This window comes from Folsomia candida, unplaced genomic scaffold, assembly GCF_002217175.1.
Source record: "Folsomia candida strain VU population unplaced genomic scaffold, ASM221717v1 Fcan01_Sc007, whole genome shotgun sequence".
NCBI classification, from domain to species: Eukaryota; Metazoa; Arthropoda; class Collembola; order Entomobryomorpha; family Isotomidae; genus Folsomia; species Folsomia candida.
Window position 1 is genome coordinate 2796579 of NW_019091199.1, and position 19487 is coordinate 2816065.

Genomic DNA, 19487 nt, shown 5'->3' on the forward strand with positions numbered 1-19487 from the left:
GAGTCATTTTACAGAGTCAAGTGAAGAGTAATGGACACTGCTGGCTGCGAGAATATAAGGAAAAGAATGTGGCTGGTCGAGATGTATGTGCCGCATACGCAGGAGATGATCCTGCCCTTCTTGTTGTACATATGCAGGCAGACCCACTTGTTTACTTGTTGGTTAAGTAACTAATGGAGTAGTGGGCCAATTAAATTTTTACAACTTGACCAGCAATTAACACGTGCTTGCTTCTCCGTGTTGTTTCACCCCTCCGTCCATCATAAACTTGGACTGGCAAGAACGAAGTCTGGTGGTGGTGTAGTTGGAGTGCGAATTTGCATTTTTGGCGAAAACATGGGAGAAGGACACAGGAAATGGGAACAAGAGGACGAGGAACCTTAAGAAGAAGAAGCAGGATGGTTATAATGGTTTGTTGTTTGAGGATGGTTGGCCAGGCAGAGAGAAAGAGAGACAAAGGGGCGGATGAGAAGTGACGGGAATAAAGGAGCAACTTCAGATCGGATTTTTCGGTTGAATTCAGCACTAAATTCCCACATTCACCATTTTCGACTCGGCTGCCTTTTCAATTTCGAAATGTGTTCGCCACATTTAACCCATGAGGGTGAAAGCATCCTACACTGACGACGACGACGACGAAGAGAAAGGCGGGGAGATTGAGAATGGCATGAAGTGAGTCGGCTTCACAAGGAGTAAAATTTAATCTAATATTTAGCACCAATTAATGTCACTTGTTCATAAATGGTGCATTCAAAGAGTTTTCAACTTTTCATAATTTGACGAGGATGGGATGGAAGATGTGCAGGTGACGTGACGCAAAGTGACATCTTTTCAGTCCAAAGGGACCAATTCGCTTGCCAGTAATTAACAAAAGTTGAAGTTCTTTCTACTTGTGTTGTATAATTAGAGTTAATCCAATTAGTCAGTTGTGAAGGGAAAAAACAACTTTGGTGTAAATTGTCAACTTGACTGTCACTTAGATAACGTTTAAGCGTTTAAACTGTCAACTCTTGATGCCACGTCACTCTCAGTCAATTGTAAATGTCACTAATTATTATCCCCCAGTTAGCACCGCTACCGAGTACGGAACACCAAGCAAGTGTCGTTAACCGGCCAACAGTTCATATGTACGTACATAGCATAGCCAACTGCAATAATTACTGCTCCGCATTATTTTCGTTCATGGGAAATTTAAGTTAAAGAAATAGCATGCATATCTGCAAGAGGAAGAAGAGGCGAGTTTGTCGAGAAGTCCATAGAAATGTTGCTCAAAATATTTGTCCATCTTTGGAGGGAGAGACAGAAGGCTGGGTCGGCGGAGGCGGAAGAAGAAGACGATGATGAGCTGGGTGGTTGGGAGGATATGAGTGAAATTGGAGGAGACAAAGGGGATTAAAAACTTAAAAGTGACTTGATTGGATTAGCCCGCACTGCTCTCTCCTCATCCACAGCTCCTCTGACTGACTAATTCTAATTCGATAAAAAGGCTTTCACTTGTCCCCACTTACATCCATCCACACTCAATCTCGCCATCAATCCCAGCCAGCTCATACAAGCACCCACAACAGCGGAATTACATCGCATTCTCTCCACCCACCTCCATGCAGAGAGCGAGAGATGCCTGACCTGGAGCGGATGCTGCTGCTGTGGAGGCGACGATAAAGGCTGGGTGGAGAAAGTCGACATTATTATCAAGAGTGTGGATGATGCACGAGTACTGTAGCAGCAGCCACCTTCTTCATATATCGTATCCCCCATATGGCATGTATGTGTATACTAATATTACGTGTTACGGTATACATATTTCCAGTGCGGCATGGCATGGCATTGGTTATGATGAGATGAAGCTCTCTGCGGAATTTTTATCAGAAGAGCAGAGTGAGATCCGTTTCCTTTTCGTCGGATCAATTTCTGGCATTTTCTTATTTTTGGTATTTCTGTGGATGTGATTTATGCGGGTTTTCCTCCATGACGTTTTTATTGAAAGTGACCCTCGTCTCTTCGTCTTGTGCTCTGGATCTCCAGTTGTCAACTCCATCCACGAACCAAGTGCTTTTGCAACGTTAGCAAAAGACGAGGTTTTTTGTCTCCAGTTTCTCCATCTCTCTCTCTCTCGGAATCCGGGAATTAAGTGAGGGGACAAGTAATGCGCTTTTGAAATACCGCGTCTCCTTTCGCTTGCTTTCTCTGTTTTATTCCTCTCTTTCTGTCGTGAGGGTGAGATATCCCGGATATGGTATCGATCCACAACTTCCAAGTCTCTCTCCCCACCATCGCCAGCCAAGCAAGCAACCCACGGACGACGAAGGGATATCACACACCACCAGCACCACCACCAGGCTCAACAACAAGAAAATAAAAGAAATGCTCCCACTCACTCTGCGACAAAAACAAAAACTCGGTCCATAGCTCACTCCCTCCTTTCACCAAGCAGGCGAGTCTCATGAGGGAAATTCTCCTCTGCCTCTCTCTCTCTGCCTCTGCATCATCTCCAGCTCCAGCAGGAAATGTGGCTGGATGTGGAGAGAGCGAGAGAGAGAGAGGAATGCTGTTCCATTATTTTAGCAATTTTTAAGTGTGCAAAGTCTGGTTGGGAGCATGTGAGCATTTCTGGATGAATTGCGGAGCAGATAGAATAGAAATTGGATGGAGTGAGTCGAGTGAAAGTTGTGGCAGTTGGGCTTTACTGCGGCTCTAAATGGGATTTGGCAAACAGGGCCAGGACTCATAAACGCCAACCGATCCGATCTCTACTTTGTATCGCTTCCCCGTCTCTACAATATCCCACCACCACCACAACCAGCAGCACCACTGCCAGTAACGAATTTCAGAAACGATGTCGAAATTTCCACCACCACCACCTCCTCCTCCTCCAGACGAGCTGGTGGGGAGAGAAAGTCCACCACCACCACCGCCAGCCTGCTTAATGATTAATGCTGGGAAGTGGAAGAGTGTGTTGGTTGGATTGGCTTTTAAAAAGATGAGTCGGTGGGATAGTTTAGTTGGATGGGTGCATGCAAATCTCTCCCAGACTTTTCATGAATTTTTCATCATGCTTTCTCCCTTTTTCCCATCCTCTCGCTCACTCTCTCGACGAAACGGGAGCTTCGAGAGTGCATGTATCCAGCTCTTCCCATTATTATGATACGACATTGTTGTTGAGCTTTATTTTTCCAATGCGAGCTGCTGGGTGTGTATGAGATTTAATATGAATGCAATTGACCAGTTTCCTGGCCTTTTGTGGGAGTAATTTGCGGGAGTGAGGTATTACTGCTCCTGGCGTTGTTGGTGTGGTGGTGTCAGTGTCGGGTGAAGAATGGGGTTGGTTGTGGGCCTGGGGAGACCCCCCTCGATCCGCCATTCTTCTCTCCCACGTCGGCTGCTGCGATGCCAATTACTCCGAGTCTTGCTGCGCCAAAAGCCACCAAAAGTTTCTAATCAAGTGATTTTTCTATTCTCATTTTGCAGGAGAAAGCGGCGAAATTTTAGCAAACAGGCGTCGGAAATATTAAACGAATACTTTTACTCCCACCTAAGCAATCCCTACCCCTCCGAAGAAGGTACTATTTTAGTTGGTTACTAATTTGTATTTATCCATTCCCGCATTACTTGGCCCAATAGCTAAACAATAATTGACTAAAAATTTGCCTTGCAGCAAAGGAAGATCTAGCGAGGAAGTGCTCCATCACGGGTAACAACACTGCTTTATTTCCTAAAAACGTTAGACCATTTTACGCTAATCATTAGAAAAAAAATTTTCAGTTTCTCAAGTTTCAAACTGGTTCGGCAACAAGAGGATACGATACAAAAAGAACATTGGGAAGGCGCAAGAAGAGGTGAGCAGCACATGCATGCATAAAACCAGGCTTAATGCTACCGAGTGAAAGTAGACTTGAACATAACCAATTTTGTCACCATGCACTAATGACCGCATTGTCTTTTTCCAGGCCAATTTGTACGCGAGTAAGAAGGCAATGAAAGGTAATGAAGGTAACGAATCTTACTATGAGTAGAAATGCGGCTGGAAAGATAAGCATTGCCCGTAAAATCCCCCCACCAACCAACCAACAAAAACTCCCCCACACGTCATATTATCTTCCTTCGTATCATATCGCCAATGGCAGCTCCTGGGATAAGCTGACTTATCAACTGGTTATTAGACAACAGGTTGTACACGTCACTCATCTACCTGTCAGGGTTAAGGCTCAAAAGCCCTCCAACAGACCATATGAAATACAGGAATGTAGCTGTGTGTATAAATGTTGAGCCTGGAACCATGAACCACCACTGCAAATCAACATCAAAGTAAATCAGCTCAAAAACGGGAAATCAAAGCTCATCATTTGTTCACTCGTAATCAACTTTGGCCATTAACGAGACAGCCCGGACGTCTCTCAAATCTTTCTCATTTTCATTAAGATAGACCCCATCGCAACGCCACCAATAATAATTTTGCACCCTGGCTGAACGGGAATTGCCAGCCAGCCAACGAGTTCATAAAGATAGGACCACATCATCGTATCCACTCTCATCGTCATCGTCCTAGGTCGTCCATCCTGCCCAGAAATTCCCATCTTCCCTCCGTCCTCGTCGTCGTCGTGAAAATTGTCCTCGTCGTCGTCGTCCTGGTCGCTGTGATGGATAGTATGGCAGAAAGTGTGTGAGAAGAGAGGAGTTTGGTGTAAGTAGTTGCGTTGCATGTTCGTCTTCTTCTTCTAAAAGAGTAGTTCTAGTCGTGAGTAGTGTCGGAATTTGGCCCCTATGAGTAAACCCAGAGTCTGCCCCCTCGACGGAATCCGAGCGTATGTACTACGTTCCCAAGTTAAGTATATCTCGCAGTAAAGGAAGCAACGGGACTCTGCTGGGGCTGCTGCTGCTGCTGAGTTATTAACTCGATCCCATATCGTATACCATCCACCGCACTGTGCTGTACTTCTCCTTGAGATGATCCCACCACTTGAACGCCTTTTAAAAGCTGTCCCTTCTTCTCTAACCGCATTATTTTACCAACGCAGAGGACTCGTTCTCTTGGCCATAGCTGCATACAACTTGGTCAATAAAAGGGATGAACTGGGGGCCAGTATGCAATGACACCGTGTGGAATGTCTGTTAAAAAATATGGATGCAAATGAGGGGCTGGAAGATGTAGATGTTGATGTGTGACAAATCGCCCCGTGACGAGAAGGTCTTGCCCAATAAGCACTAGACTTGTGGAAGTACGAGAATGGGAGCCATGCTGGCTGTGAACCCATCCATCTTCATCTCATGTGAATCTTGTGATGCCCTCGCTCCTTGCACGACGACCTAGGTCAGTCCACAGAATCGGACTGCATTATTGTTTGCGAGCCGTACTGCGGCCAAGGAGATGGGACATTGTTCCATTGTTCCTCAGTGTTGGATGAAAGGATGAAAAGTGGTGGCAATTGAGGAGGAGAGTGAGTGAGTGAATTCACACTTTGTTGCTTGCACTTCTGGTCTCAAAGTGGCAATTAAAGGGGGCATAAAAGTGGAGTAAAAATCCACTCTTCTCAATCACTTCTTTTGAGCCAAGTAAACCATTGCTGCGTGCCCCAGTTACCTCTCTTAAGCTGCACATCCCATGCTATTTAGAACAACCCAAGTCGGGGTGCGTGTATTTGCATAATGTCCAAAAGTATCTGGGGGAATGGCAGCGGAGTGGAGTTTGGTAATGGACTCTAAATGGGGATAATTGGACCCGTAACAGTTCAATAAAACAAACTGCTGGAAGAAATGCTCATTTTTATTTTATGGGCCCTTATTTTGTTCGGGGTGGCCCTGTTGACCCTTCTTCTCCAGGAGACATATAAAGCCACTAAACTAATCTCCAAATTACACCACCAACAACCATCATCTCCTTTACTATCTTGCTAATTGCCCCAACAAACAAATGACACCCTCGTAAAACTTTCCCTGCCTCCATCGCCCCGAAAACCCCTCGCACTCTTCTCTACGTATGTACATACATACTGCCGCCTGGGTTCCCACAAGAATAATAATCACAAGGTGAATCAATTCAACGGCAGAGACGCCGGCTGGCTGGATGGATGACTGCGTAATACGGTTGGTTGGTGGGAGGAGGGAGTGGTCCTCCGCCCACTTATTGAGTGGTTTCATTTGTCCTTGTCTCACTGACTGAGGGACTTATTTGCTATTTTTTTGCGAAGGATCTCCGTACAATATGGCAGGGACGCCTGGACCTCTCATGTCGCCCGGACCTAACCAGGACTCGATGGGTTACAACATGACGATCAACGGCTCAGACTACAACTCACCTCAGGTATTTGTTTCCCTGTTATGTGACTCTTCTCTAATTTTAGACCCGGTTGTCGCAATTGCACTGCAGTCACCCAACGTCCCTCTCGTCGTGTCAACGACGACGACAAACAAACGAACAAGCGTAGAGAGAGAGAGATAAGAGGACTTTATATGGCGTTGTTGCTCGGCCAAATAAGTCACAAATCTTCACTTTTGGCCTTGCCCATTTATAGGAGAAATAAAATCTGATGCTCTCTCGCCCACTTTTTATTTATTTATTTAAATTGAGTTTCCCGAATGGCTCAAATGTGGATTTTATTCCTTTTAAACGCATCATTTTTTGTGGGGCTCGCCTTGTACGGGCTGGCCCCTGTTCACATTGGCACATTAGGTTGACATGCTGAAACAAATTTGCAAATTGTAATGAATAATGTGTTTGCACAGGGAGGCTACGGAGACGGTTCCATGGGCTACGATAGCAGTATGCATCCGGTGAGTGTGAGTGAAAATCCAACCTATTTTTCCAGCCTTTTTTTGTCCCGCACCATATTCCACAAACAATATGCATAAACAGTAATACAATGCGAGCCGAATCTCTCCAAAAAAGTTGGCACGAGAAGTTAGTCACTTTTGGACACATTGTGGACATGAAGATGTGCGACTATGTGTGCATATATCGCAGACTATGTGTGTATCTATGTGCATAGCTCTCTGCTACCGCTTCTTGTTCTTGTTCCTTCTGCCAGGACATTGTGTTTGGCTGTGGGGTTGTTGAGGGTGAAGGAAGGAAGGATACGTCAGGAGGAGAGTCACGTTTTATTTGAACTCTAAATCGATGTTGATGTTGACAGTTGACGGAGCAAAGCACATAAATCTCATGCCCTGTTTGCTTACATAAAATTGTAAAGTGAAAGCACATTTACTCCCACAACCCATTTGCGTCTTTCCCACCACACACGACTCTCTCTCTGCCCATTGTACTACCAACACATTTCCAATAAGAATGGCCAGAAGAGAGCGGAAATACCCCAGAAATGCAAAGTGTAGAGAAAAAGAGAGATTTCTGCTTTTCTTTAATGTTTTTTCTCTTGAGCTTTTTTTAAAAAACTCGCCAGTCTGGAAATCCAACCGCGTGGGGCACATAAGTATCTGCACAGGGAAGAAATGCGAGGATAAAAGTGTTTTTGAGTTGGCGATTTCCCAAAGTCCGTTCCACGGGCGGTCGGCGTCTTCTTCTTCTTCAGTCCAACAAGCAAACGTCTTCATATTCAACTTCAACTCCCCTCGAGAAAACAAAACCATCAACCCTTTTGCCCAGACCATGTCATGTCATGCTCATTCTGTAGTGCACATCACATGGAAATAGCTGCTGCCGATACCGCACCTTCTTCTACATACTTAGACCTAACCTTTTACACATATGCACATATAACCCTCCATGTCTGGCTACCTCTTCCGCTCACCAGCCTCGCCAGTTTCCCTTCTGATTCCACTCCGAAGGGCCACTTGCTTTTCGTTGGAGCGAATGAGAATGTGACAAATTGAGCAAAATCAATTTTTTCATGGTGCTGGCGAGTCACTAATCGTAAGCAGAATATGCTGCCGCTGACCGGGACAGTAAAACTGTGGGATGCACCGTTCCGGAATCAGTTTTGACTTTGACGGAATTATTTTGAATATTTGACTTGAAAATAAATGGAACCCCCACCGATCCAAGCACAGCAGCGTCTTCAATGTCTGACTATACAGATGACCTCTCTCTTTCTCTATCTTTTATATATGTATCTACATACCTAGATACATACCATTTCATGTCTCGTATTTACTGTGCTTTTCTGATTCTATAATATCTCAGCCTACCTCCTCTCTTTCATTTCACTGTGCAGCTGCATACGCATCGGATTTCGCATTGCCTTCCTCTCTTTCTTTGTTATTTCCGCTTTTGGTTATCCTTTTAATCGCTCCTTGGGGGATGAATAGGGTGGGCCATTGATGGGGCTTAAGTCACCAGGAGCCTCAACGTCCTCTGAGAAACCCAACTCCTCCTCCTCCCACTGGCAAGTGCCGCCTCGGGAACAGATTCCTGATTTCCCCCCACTCCAGCTCAACCCTCCCAGGATCATGGAGGACACGGCCGCGGAAGAGGCCGAGGAAGACTTGGATGACGACGACGACCTTCTCAGCGACGACCATGATGACGAAGATGACGAGGATGATGAGGTTGCTTGCTCACAAACCAGTACTGCTGTTCTCAACGGTGGGGGCGGAACGACGACGACCTCGCCATCCTCCTCCTCTGCCATCAAACGACGCAAACTATGAGAGTCCTTTCCTATTTCTGTTAATTCTCGGTTCGTTTAAATCATATCTTTATCATTTGAACCTGTGAATTTATTTTACCAACTAATTTTTGAGTTAACTCTGTTCTACTTCTTGTCCTCACTCATCCACTCACCCCATCTTAATACTGCGCTAATGATAACACTCAAGTATCAGCGCGTTGGAGCGCTGCTGTACATGTGCATATGTATATTTGTATATGTACATTTGGGCTGCTGCCGTGTCCTAAATGTGTGTGTGCCAATGTTGTTCTCGTGTGGATTGAACAAAGTGCAAAAAGAGCATGCATACTTACTATTATGCATACGATTGTTAAATTGTCCCACCAAAATCCCCCGATTGCTTATCAACGCGCTGTTGGCAGTTTTTAATGTGAATTTTGTCAATTTCAGGACGATGAGTTCTCGGACGAATGTTGAAACTAGCCAAGACATTTTAGCCTCAAGAAAAAAGTTCCCTACTACTACACACGACGACACTAAACGTAACTGCTGCTGCTGCTGTTGATGTTCATTCATCGCCGATGTCGATCCGCCGGAAAATGAAAACAAAAGCTCAACCCTCGTATTGACTATATGTATGGTTATATATGTAATCTACGTGTAATTTACTCTACAAATAGGCAAAAAGAGACATTGTGTTTAATATTTAATATTAAGAATTATTTTACTATCATTACAAAAACTGTCTCTATTGAAATTGTTTGTATATTTAATACGTATGTATATCTGCTACTGCAGTTAAGAGTTCGGTTATCTACATAGTTTTAAGTCCTCAACACATACACACACAATGTTGCTACTTGTTGTTCTTATGTTTTTTAAAAATAATCTACTAGCGTCTACTAAAATTAACTGCGTAAACTACTATGATACACAGTGCTGCTATCCTGCTGCTACACCGTAGATAAGTAAGTAGGATGAAGATGTAGAGTATCCACACGATTACACGCAAGCAGAGTACGTATGTACAGTGAAGCCACTCTATTAGATAATTAGAAATCGTCACCGTAATTTTTCGTTCCACATTCAATAAGCGTAACCACGACCTTTGCAATGATTCATTTACTTATTAACCCCACTGCTTGTTTCCTTTCTGGAGAAATTATTACAAAAAAATCCACCAGAAAATTTTTACGATTTCTACAAATTTTAAATTTGAGAATTAAAACTCCTCTTCTGTTTCGCATTTGTCAAGTTTTTTGTTTGATCACAAAAGCAACCAATGAAAACACAATGTGAGCAGAAGTATACTATTACACTAAAAAACGGAATCGAACATATTGATAATCTTCGTCACTTTCCCACAACAGACAAAATTACAAATAATATAATTCTAATAGCGGGTAGATCTACTACTCCTGAAAATTAGTGTATGCATAAGGCGACAACCGCTAGCTTTACGTAACCATTACACTGTGGATATTATATAAGCGTAACAAACGTGCGTGGTTTTGGAACTCCATGCAATCAATCACCTTCCATTGAGAACGAAGTATACGATTCAAAACACATCCATTTCTAATCTTATCTTGCTCTACTGCAGAAAACTCTCTCCACGATAACCACACCAAACTTGCTACACAACTAACAAACTACAATTACAAACTAATCTTATAAACACTCACTCTATTTAATCCCTTACTCACTATGCTACCTAATAAGAGTAATGCTACGTAATTCTAACACTAATTTAGGAATAATCACTGTTAAACAAAAAAGTTGAAATTTTCATAACGTTTTTAAATTATTGTACTGTTCATCTTTAGTAAAATCTGGTGTGGTTTTTGTAGAGGCCTCTCCGTCGTCGATACCACGTCGACGCGGTGACGACTGCTAAAACAACCTCCACAACAGATTATATTATAAGTTGCCTAAATATTTACTACACGCAATTTTTCTCTCAGTTCATTTCTGGACCAATTAATTACTAATTTTATGTACTTGGTTAGGAAATCATGGCATTATCGGCGTAGTGATACATAAATTGCATTATAGGCTTATCTTTTTAAATGATATCATTTTTATATTTTATTTTTAATTGGTGAAATTTGTGAAAAATCGGCGCTTTCTCTTTCACACATAGTTAGTGCTTACTTTGAAAATTCAATTGTTGTTGCCAAACAAAAAAAGCCTTGCCTTGAACTCATCCGTTATTTAAAATATACACCTTTTTTTAGTCAACACAGCAGTTTAGTTAATGGAGTCGTCGTCGACTTTTCCGTTCAACTCACTCAATGTGTACAAATTGTAGGATTTATTCATGTCGTTGTTGTTGCTGTTCTGTTTCAAGCAAACTTTTTTTATACAGGAAAGCAAAAAATTACCTGAATCGGTATAACTTTTGTTGTCGAGCTCTCAAACTGTAGTTCATTTTTCTAGCCCGAGAAGAGATGGATGTGCAGGGATGGAAAAAAAAGATTTATCATTTTTTACACGGCAATATTTTAATTATTATGACAAAGAATAAGCCAAGAATATGCAAGATATATTCTTCTGTGTGTAGGCAGGTTTTTGTTACATATTGCATAATGTTATTGGTCATTTAACGATAAATACGTACGTACTTTGATTGGTTGATATATTTATATCGTTGTTATCGTCTTTATTGTGTGCATGTATGAAGTGAGAATAATAATTAATGATGAAATAGTAGGCGACGACGATATGTATGGTACACGTAAGGCCACCAATTTGTATATATTACTATGAAGCATAAGTACACAAGTAGAAATATAGCGTAAAAGACGAGGTATCTACATATATTAATCGTAATTAGATAATTAAGTAAGAATTATTCACTACTAATTTAGTACAGCTATTTACAACAGGGAGCGTTTTTATTTCGAAATATTTGCATATAGTTAAATTACGTATGTAAAGGAATTATTATAATTAAGTGAAATGAACCTGATTTAATTAAATATTCGCCTGCATTAAATTATGAAGATGATCATTTTAAATGTGAATGACAAACGATGAAGAGAAGAATGATCATTTATTATGTATAAGTTATATGGGCGAAGAGATAATAAGTGAGTAAAATAAGTGAAAAGGCTCTTTTGTCCCGTTCGTCAATATTCATGACTGAGTATTCATTAATTATTAATTATTCAATAAATTACACATTTCAAGATACACACACTGTGCTCGGGAAATTTGTTTCATAAGTTTCGTTCTTTATTATTGTTCACTCTCCTCTCTGCCTGGGCGATAATGGTAAATTTATTTGTGATACAGTTACATGCTTACGAGGAGTACAAGTACTTAATTTGTGAGTTTTAGGCCTTCGTCAAGGTGAGGGTTCTAGAGTGGAAAGGAACGAAGCGAAACGGTCAGAAACGCCAATCGATCATTGGAATTATATTTACACTGTGTTTACCCTTTCTTGGGAAGGACGAGAGTGTAGGAGCCCTTGGCTACAAAGTCGTTGACCTCAATCCAGGCACTGCCCAACTTGTCATCTTCCCGAAGCGTATCGTCATCATATATCTTGAAATGTAGTCTCTGTAGCATACGAAAATTGGGAGAATTATTATTTACGGACATTATGGATGTACAAATGAGAAAAAAATACGAAAATTGCATTGCCAAATAATTTTTGCATGTGCATTGCGCAATTTTCTCTCAAGGTTTTTGTTGTGCCATCAACTATGCAGTCGTAATGAAGAGGTTAGTTTTACCTGATCTTTCTTGCGGTCCCATTGGAATTGGAACACGTCTCCCCAGTTGGGATTGCTCGTACTGGACACGGTCGTTGATCTTCCGACATCTCTCTCCTTCCCGGAAATGCCGTCAGTGGCGGTGATAATGACTGCAGGAATGTAACAAGAAATCCATCACTGTAGTGACTTGGTCTACTGCGAAAACGAGGGGCAAAACATACCGTAAGGATCGCTATTGCCAGGAATGAATCCGACGTCATCTTTGGTTGGGAGACCGCTACAAAAAACGTCGTCAATATTAATGCATTGACCGTTGAGGGATAAGTTCACATAAATTGATAAATGCGCATACATACCTCGCAGAAACTTTGAATCTCAACGTGTCCGAGTCCTTAGCCCCAACTGGGAAGGGAAGTTGACCCAGAGGGGTGTTGGCATCGACGGGGGCAGGTTTGTCAGCAGATTGAATGATGAGATACCTGTAGAAGCAAACATCTATTTTTAGCACAAGGGTTGTGCAATGGGGAGAATTAGCAAATCTCACCCTTTCTCTTTATCCAGTCTGGCATATGTGATCTGTCCCTTATCAACGTAATCTGCAACGTTGATCCACACACGACCCACAGCTATATACACATGAAACATGCACACATGAAACCACCATCGCAGCATCATCATCATTGTCTTTTTTAATGTTGAGAATTATGTAAGTTTTGTAAGGAAAACCGGATTCGTGACTTACTGTCATCCTCGCGCAAGTTGTCTTCGTCATAAACTTTAAATTGAAGCCACTGGAAGGTAACAACGACACGTTAATTATTATGTTAATCAGTTCAGCAAATCTGCCCAGATACAACTTTGACTTTGATATAAAGCGCAGATTCATATTCTACCCTTGTCTGCTTTTCGAGGCAGTTTGCACTTTCAAGATTATTGCCACAAATTACGTGAATAAATATATGTATGTATGCCACTAACTTTTTAGACGCATATTAATGCTAATTTATATGCAGAATTTTGCAAAAATATTCTTACCTGATTCTTGCTGCGGTCAAAGTCAAATTCGAATATATTGCTGGAAATATTTTTAATTTTAATTAGAGTTTCAATTTGGATCGGCATGATTTTGCAATGTTACCCCCAGTCTGGATTTTCTTGGTCGGAAATTGTGTCACTCCTCGTCAACTTGGTTTTGGATCGGCCTCCATCCGTACTCACGTACAGCTCAAAGTAGCCGTCCGTTGTTCCTAAAATCACATATGTGCATGTGATATTATTGCTTATCCACTTTCGCTTGAATGATTATGATTAATTGTAAATATTTTCAAGTACCAAATCCAGTGTCCTTGTCGGGGAAATTTCTAAAATAAACAAGAATAAGTGTCACGAAGGTCACTTTTGCTAAATTTGTGTCACAAAATATATGTGTGTGAATTAGTCTCACCTTCCGGACACCTTGAATCTGAGTTTCGCCTTTGAGACGGGTGCAGAATGGGCAACGAGTGCCAAGGTGGTCACAACCACCAAAATTGCCAACTTGCTCATCATGCTGAACTATTCAGTGGTGAAGATGAAGAAGCCACGCTCCGAATTGAAGTGATTTTATGCGACTGACTGCCCAAGACTGCTCTGGAAGTGGTTTTATTCTTTCGTGGACGAGTGTTTGGAGGTGAGACGACGACAAAAGTACCTCGTCAAACGCCGTCAAAGCTGCAGTGGGACGAATACATATGCGCATTTTGAGACTGTGTGGCTCATCATTACCTCATCTCATCATCGTAACCATGATTCACATGCACACGCAGGACCAGCACCAGAACAACAATAATTAGCAAGTTGATGCTGAATTAATTTTTAATTTGCGTACTTTCATGCTAAAGAAATGCATAAAAAGCGAGCGAGCGGACTGGGGAGCGAAGATTATGGTGATGTCAACCGGTACTGACAGATTATCTATTTAAGATCATAACTCGTAATATATGTAACTCGTAATATGCAAATGATATAAAAAGTTGGTATTCAGTGTTGGGGGAAGGTGGACGGGTTCAATTATTGTCAGTGAAGTATTATTATTATGCGACACATAAAAAAACGACTAAAATTTATTTACTGCCCACAAATGTCACCCAGACCAGGCTAGCAAATTGACTCATTTTTGTTTGTGTGCATGTCAAATACGTATTAAATATTATTCTCTTTTTTTTGTTATGCTTACAAAAAATGTCATTCAAGATTTTGATGATTTACAGACTATAAAGTTGAGCCAAGTATGTAATTTGCATCCTCGTGTGTCATGAGGAGTTCCAAGAAGTATTTACTTTCATGTACATATTTATTATTTACTTTTACATGATATGTTAGTAGCATAAAGTTAACAATTTACTGCTTCCCCTACTGTTTGTGGTATCGGTTTCTGAAAATGTCCTTGGCGTTGTCAATAGTGTAGTGAATGTCTCGTCTCAAGGTTTCCCAGGGGTGTTCAATCATGTCGCGCAGGTTGGGGTACAGCATCTCAATCTTTCCCCAACGCATAAAGTATGTCTGGTTCTTGTTCCAACTCGGCTGGAGGGGCATTTCCCCCTAATTCAAATTTTAGTAAATTTTTAAGCGTCGCACTATTATTAGTAGTCCATTAATTACAAGAATCTCATGTGTTACACACCTTGTCCGCAAGGTTGAAGACTGAATCCTCGCTGGTATAAAAGTCAATCCAGTGGTAAATGAGCGAGTCCTCTCCGTGTGCGACGAGGCATTTGACATATTCCTCGTAGGGAACCACCCTCATCTCCCCACCGAATTGTGAGCGTATAAACTCCATCACGTTCTCATTCTTGAAAGCGGAGGACGGGTTTTCCCACCAGTTTTCCCCCAGCGTCGTGTCCAACTCCTTGACGACCCTCGCCAAAGGACCAGAAGCGGACATTTCCAACCATTTTTGCCGCGCCCCATCCTCCCCAAATTTCTCCACGATACGACTCAATTGCGACAGGATTTTGAGTTGGGGTCCAAACTCTGCAATTAATTTTATCACAAATGAGCATGTATTTAGATTTATATGAACTATTAGTCGCAATTTGCTAACCTTCCACCATGTTGACCAAATCGAGCTCATTCACAGCATAGGGAGTGATGACGTTGTAAATGTCAGAGGGGCACGCTCTCTCGTCAAAGAAGACTCGGAGTGAGATTTGGGCACACGTATCGACTGGCATTATCTGGAGGGGCACGTCTATGCTTGGCATGACACCTCCCACGATGTAGTGGAGGAATTTAAGGAAAAAGTGGTTCTGCATCACCTTCTGTCGCCCAGTTTCCGTTTCACCCCCGATCTTGACGAAGCGGAAGGCCTTGCAGGGGATGCCACGTTGGGTCGCTTGGTGGACAAGTTGATCCGCGATGATTTTCGAAATTGAGTAGCCAAAGTTGGGAAATTTATCGAGGTCATTGACAAATTCGATGGGCCACTCCTCAGGCATCCGGTAGTAGTGGTAATCCTTCTTGCCCCACAGGGCGAGGAAGGTGGAGGCATGGAAGACCCACTTTGTCCTCTTTAATGCACAAAATTCCAAGACTCGCTGCACCCCAATAACGTTCACGGCCCGGACCCCTCCATACTTCAGGTCTTCCTCTTTGTAAGTGGCCAAATGATTGCTCGTAACTGCAGTAGAAAAAGGATGCTTAACATTTACCTGATAGTCAAAATAATACATTTGTTCTCAAGAAATGTTGACGTACCCGCGCAGTTGATGACAGCATTCACTTGATCTGCCAATTTTTCGTACTCGCCCTTCTCCATTCCCAAGAACTCGTCCACAATGTTGCCCTTCACTGCAATTACTTGGCAAGTAGTGGGAATCTTATCCCAAATCCCCTCAGCCTTGAGGTGTTTCTCCAACCTCTCTTGCGCCGACGTGTCACGCCCTTCACGCACCAAGCAGTAGATTTTCTCAATTTGAGGCCGCTTGGCCAACTCAGCGACGAGATGTGGGGCCAAATTCCCAGTGGCTCCAGTCACCAGGACGGATTTGATTTGGTCGAGGGGGACAGGTTGACTGGTGGGCGAGGGTTTGATGTGATCCCAGAGGACGGAATCGGCCCGCACGAGCCTCTTCACCTCCTCCTTCTCTTCATTCTTGTTCGCAACGGTGTAAATCAATTGGTGCAACTTTTGAGCCAGTTGTTGCGGAGTGTAGCATTCGATGAGATCGTTGAACCCAAAGACCACTTGGGACCCCAGCACCTTCTGCAAATGTGTCTTCATCTGAATGGCGAGGAGGGAGTCGATCCCAGAAGCACGGAACTCCTGCGAAGGGTCAAGGTCAAACTCGTCTGACTTGAGCACTCGTCTCATCACTTGGAAAACGTAGCGGAGAATGACGTCACATCTCGACTCCTGACATCCAGCTTGGTTCAGTGATGTCCAGAATGCCTCCTCCGTCATCTCATTCTCGGGAAGGGGAGCTAGCACGACATGATGGCCGTTTGCCACTACTCCTCCGGGGATGGACACTTGGTGGACGTCAAAGTCCTGGTAAAAGTTGGTCCAGTTCACCGGATAACCCATGACGTAGAGTTTGGCGAGTGAGTCTAGCATGACTTCCAGATCGTCTTTCCCTTTCCGCATGGATTGCAGGCAGTTGATGGGTTCTTTCCAGGCAAGCTCGTCCGCGTTCTGCATCACGAGTGCGGAGATGATGGGTTGACCTCCCATCTCGAGAAATACACGAGCCCCACAATCATCATACGCAGTTCGACATGCTTCCGAAAACTGGAAAGGTTCGCGGATATGTCTGGGCCAGTAGCCCTTCTCAATTTTATCTGCAAAACCACATTCACTACTTAATCGAGAAATACTCCCACTTGTCATTACTACAATTATTACCATCTAATTGCATAGATACAACTATGAAATATATTTTATCAACTATGAAATAGTGTAGTTGTTGATTACCTACAACTTTTCCCGTGAGACAGGAAATGTAGGCGCAGTTGGGTGGATTGTAGGTGAGTGTGTCAGACGAGGCTCTGACCGTTTCCACCATAGGGTCCACGCCCTGGGAATGGTACGCTACACGCAACGGGAGTTGAACCGCCTTTACCGCATTATTTTTGCACAGGTCGAGGAAGTTGGCAATCGTGGAGGGTGCACCGGCTACGACGTGTTGAACCTGTGAGTTCGTCCCTGCCAGGGAAATCCAGGAGCCAGGGGTTGCCTTGGTCAGAGCTTGACATTGAGCTATCAAATTCTCGAGTGTTTTCTCATCAGCCATAACCACCGCCATTCTTCCGGGAGGCCATAATCCACCAGCCTCAAACATACTGAAGCAAATTTTCAGTGTGTCCTCCGGACTGTGAATCCCGCAGGCCGGAGCTGCAGCGTACTCTCCTAAGCTGTGCCCCTGCACACATTGCATTTCAATACAAGATAATCTTTACATAAATAACTACGGCCTACTCTTATCCTAACGGGTAACCTACCAGGACGCAGTCGGGCTTGATCCCCCAGTGAGTCCACAGATTGCTGACGATGTAGTTGGTGACCTCGTGAGTGAGAGCGTCGTACACGGGATTCTCCATCAGTGACTCATCCTCGCCGAATAAAGCGTCGTGGAAGGACAGCTCAGGGCATTCCCGTCGCATGATATCTGCACTCTTTTCCAACTCTCGCTTGTAGTGGGGCATGGTCTCGTACAGGGTTTGGCCCATCCGGTGGAAGGAGCTCCCGTTCCCACTGAAGAGAAAGCATATTTTTGGAACGTTGCCATCCTTGACCACCACGTCCCGTTCGAAACGAAGTTTCTCCAAATTATTGGCCACATCCAGACAGGATTTTCCCACAACGGCCAGTCGGTGGGGGTGAAGGTGAGCAGACGAGCGGGAGGCGGAATAGGCCACATCGGCCAAATTTAGCCTGCCCCCCTCCTCGCGTAGGTAGACCTTGTACGACTCGATCAACGAGTCCAACTCACCCGCCGAAGGGGCCGAAAGGGTCAGAATATTCACGGGCAAGGTCATTCTTATAGATGCACAGGAGCGATTACAGCGAGAGTAAGCAATAAATCGTGCTGTTCGAGCGTCAGTTTAAATCTGAATCTAAAAGCCGTCGTAACCCCGTAATTTATATAACGAGGCCACCATTAGCATAAATTCAGGAAAGATAATGGAAAAAATATGAAATGTTATCAAAGCGTCAATGGGAAAGTCCACGTTTGGACTTTGTCAACGTCAAGCCTTCCATAATAATCCCATCCGTAGTGGCGCATAGGTGAGAAAATTCGAACAATGCAACACACTCATCAACCTGTAATCACCTTTGTATCGCATAGCAAATAATACTCTGAATTTTCTGAGGAAGGCGTTCTCTAGTAGCTGAAACCCTGAGTGCCAAGGGTGCTTAGTTAAATGATACTTGCACGCAGTGGTGACTGGTGGGTACGCTGAGCGCACTGTAATTCAATTTATTTAATTTATTAGTGATCCACTTCTGCGACTGGTTTCTAGTTTTGAAGTAGGCAGCAGATTGGCGCAATGATAATGAATACATCATGCTGCATTGCATAAGTTGCAGACGATGTTGTTACTTCCTTTAGCAGAGAGGTTGCAAAGCTAATAATTCGCACGATGCGAGGAGGATTGTATAAACCACTTAACATCGTCGGGATTCCACGAGGAAACTTTTTTGGTGGGCTCGTGGGACCAAGGACCAGAAGCATCAACACCTTATTCATTAGTGTCACACGCAACCGAATAATTCAATGGGACTCTGATATTAGAAATATAAAAAATGACCTCTAAATGGAGTGGAAAAGTGTAATTTGATGTTTCATTTCTTTGGAACCTACGATGATATGATATGTACACATTCAAATACAGCCCATCCACACTTTGGGACACTAGCAAATAAGTGATGACATTTGGTTCCGACATTATGTGAGCCAATCTCTAAATCTAAATGGTCACTGGCTACAGTGCAGTGTGGATTGATTAATAATTAGGTGATGGGTACCTATCCTATGCGAAGTAATTATGTACCTATTTCTTACATAATTGGCAATTATGCATGTAAAATATTACTCATATCGTTGAGTTAAGTTAGGTTAGGTTAGTTGCGAGTGCCCATAGAGTAGTTATTCCCCGTCTTTCAGTGGGTATGCATATGACTTTCGGGCGACTACCCATCCTGGTTTTTACAACTTTCTCAGGAGTT

General features: G+C 43.2%; 3 protein-coding genes across 6 annotated transcripts in view; 1 reads left to right on the top strand and 2 right to left on the bottom strand.

The window, feature by feature from the left end:
* The window catches only part of LOC110852798 (homeobox protein extradenticle), a 47299-nt gene extending 35544 nt beyond the window's left edge, over positions 1-11755 (top strand). Inside the window, exons 8-15 of one of the 4 annotated variants that reach the window (XM_035853394.1) lie at positions 3469-3560; positions 3656-3691; positions 3748-3836; positions 3948-3990; positions 6186-6298; positions 6721-6768; positions 8257-8627; positions 9009-11755. In XM_035853394.1, the coding sequence (XP_035709287.1) occupies positions 3469-3560; positions 3656-3691; positions 3748-3836; positions 3948-3990; positions 6186-6298; positions 6721-6768; positions 8257-8598 (763 nt within the window). In that variant the 3' untranslated portion in view covers positions 8599-8627; positions 9009-11755. The remainder of the gene's footprint in view (positions 1-3468; positions 3561-3655; positions 3692-3747; positions 3837-3947; positions 3991-6185; positions 6299-6720; positions 6769-8256; positions 8628-9008) is intronic. The other 3 variants (XM_035853395.1, XM_035853396.1, XM_035853397.1) reach the window with 3 other exon arrangements.
* Positions 11756-11764: 9 nt separating this feature from the next.
* On the bottom strand, positions 11765-13907 carry LOC110852799. Its single transcript, XM_022100920.2, has 11 exons — positions 13725-13907; positions 13613-13641; positions 13419-13527; positions 13316-13355; positions 13023-13071; positions 12825-12906; positions 12637-12759; positions 12502-12557; positions 12299-12429; positions 11998-12122; positions 11765-11921 (listed from the first exon to the last, which is right to left on the bottom strand). The coding sequence occupies exons 1-11, from the start codon at positions 13826-13828 to the stop codon at positions 11897-11899; spliced, it is 873 nt and encodes a 290-aa protein (XP_021956612.1). The 5' UTR covers positions 13829-13907; the 3' UTR covers positions 11765-11896.
* Positions 13908-14552: 645 nt separating this feature from the next.
* LOC110852349 lies at positions 14553-18368 on the bottom strand. The gene is made up of 6 exons (XM_022100395.2): positions 17759-18368; positions 17232-17679; positions 16016-17098; positions 15363-15938; positions 14943-15292; positions 14553-14860 (listed from the first exon to the last, which is right to left on the bottom strand). The coding sequence occupies exons 1-6, from the start codon at positions 18293-18295 to the stop codon at positions 14672-14674; spliced, it is 3183 nt and encodes a 1060-aa protein (XP_021956087.1). The 5' UTR covers positions 18296-18368; the 3' UTR covers positions 14553-14671.
* Between the last annotated feature and the right edge of the window lie 1119 nt (positions 18369-19487).

Coding starts and splice junctions, on each gene's coding strand:
- LOC110852349 (XM_022100395.2), bottom strand. CDS start 18,295: ATGACCTTGCCCGTGAATATTCTGACCCTTTCGGCCCCTTCGGCGGGT. Junction 17,099..17,231: donor TCTCACGGGAAAAGTTGTAG/GTAATCAACAAC, acceptor GTGGTTTTGCAG/ATAAAATTGAGAAGGGCTAC. Junction 15,939..16,015: donor TGCTGTCATCAACTGCGCGG/GTACGTCAACAT, acceptor TTTCTACTGCAG/TTACGAGCAATCATTTGGCC.
- LOC110852799 (XM_022100920.2), bottom strand. CDS start 13,828: ATGATGAGCAAGTTGGCAATTTTGGTGGTTGTGACCACCTTGGCACTC. Junction 12,558..12,636: donor AGATTCAAAGTTTCTGCGAG/GTATGTATGCGC, acceptor CGTTTTTTGTAG/CGGTCTCCCAACCAAAGATG. Junction 12,430..12,501: donor TGGCAATAGCGATCCTTACG/GTATGTTTTGCC, acceptor ACATTCCTGCAG/TCATTATCACCGCCACTGAC.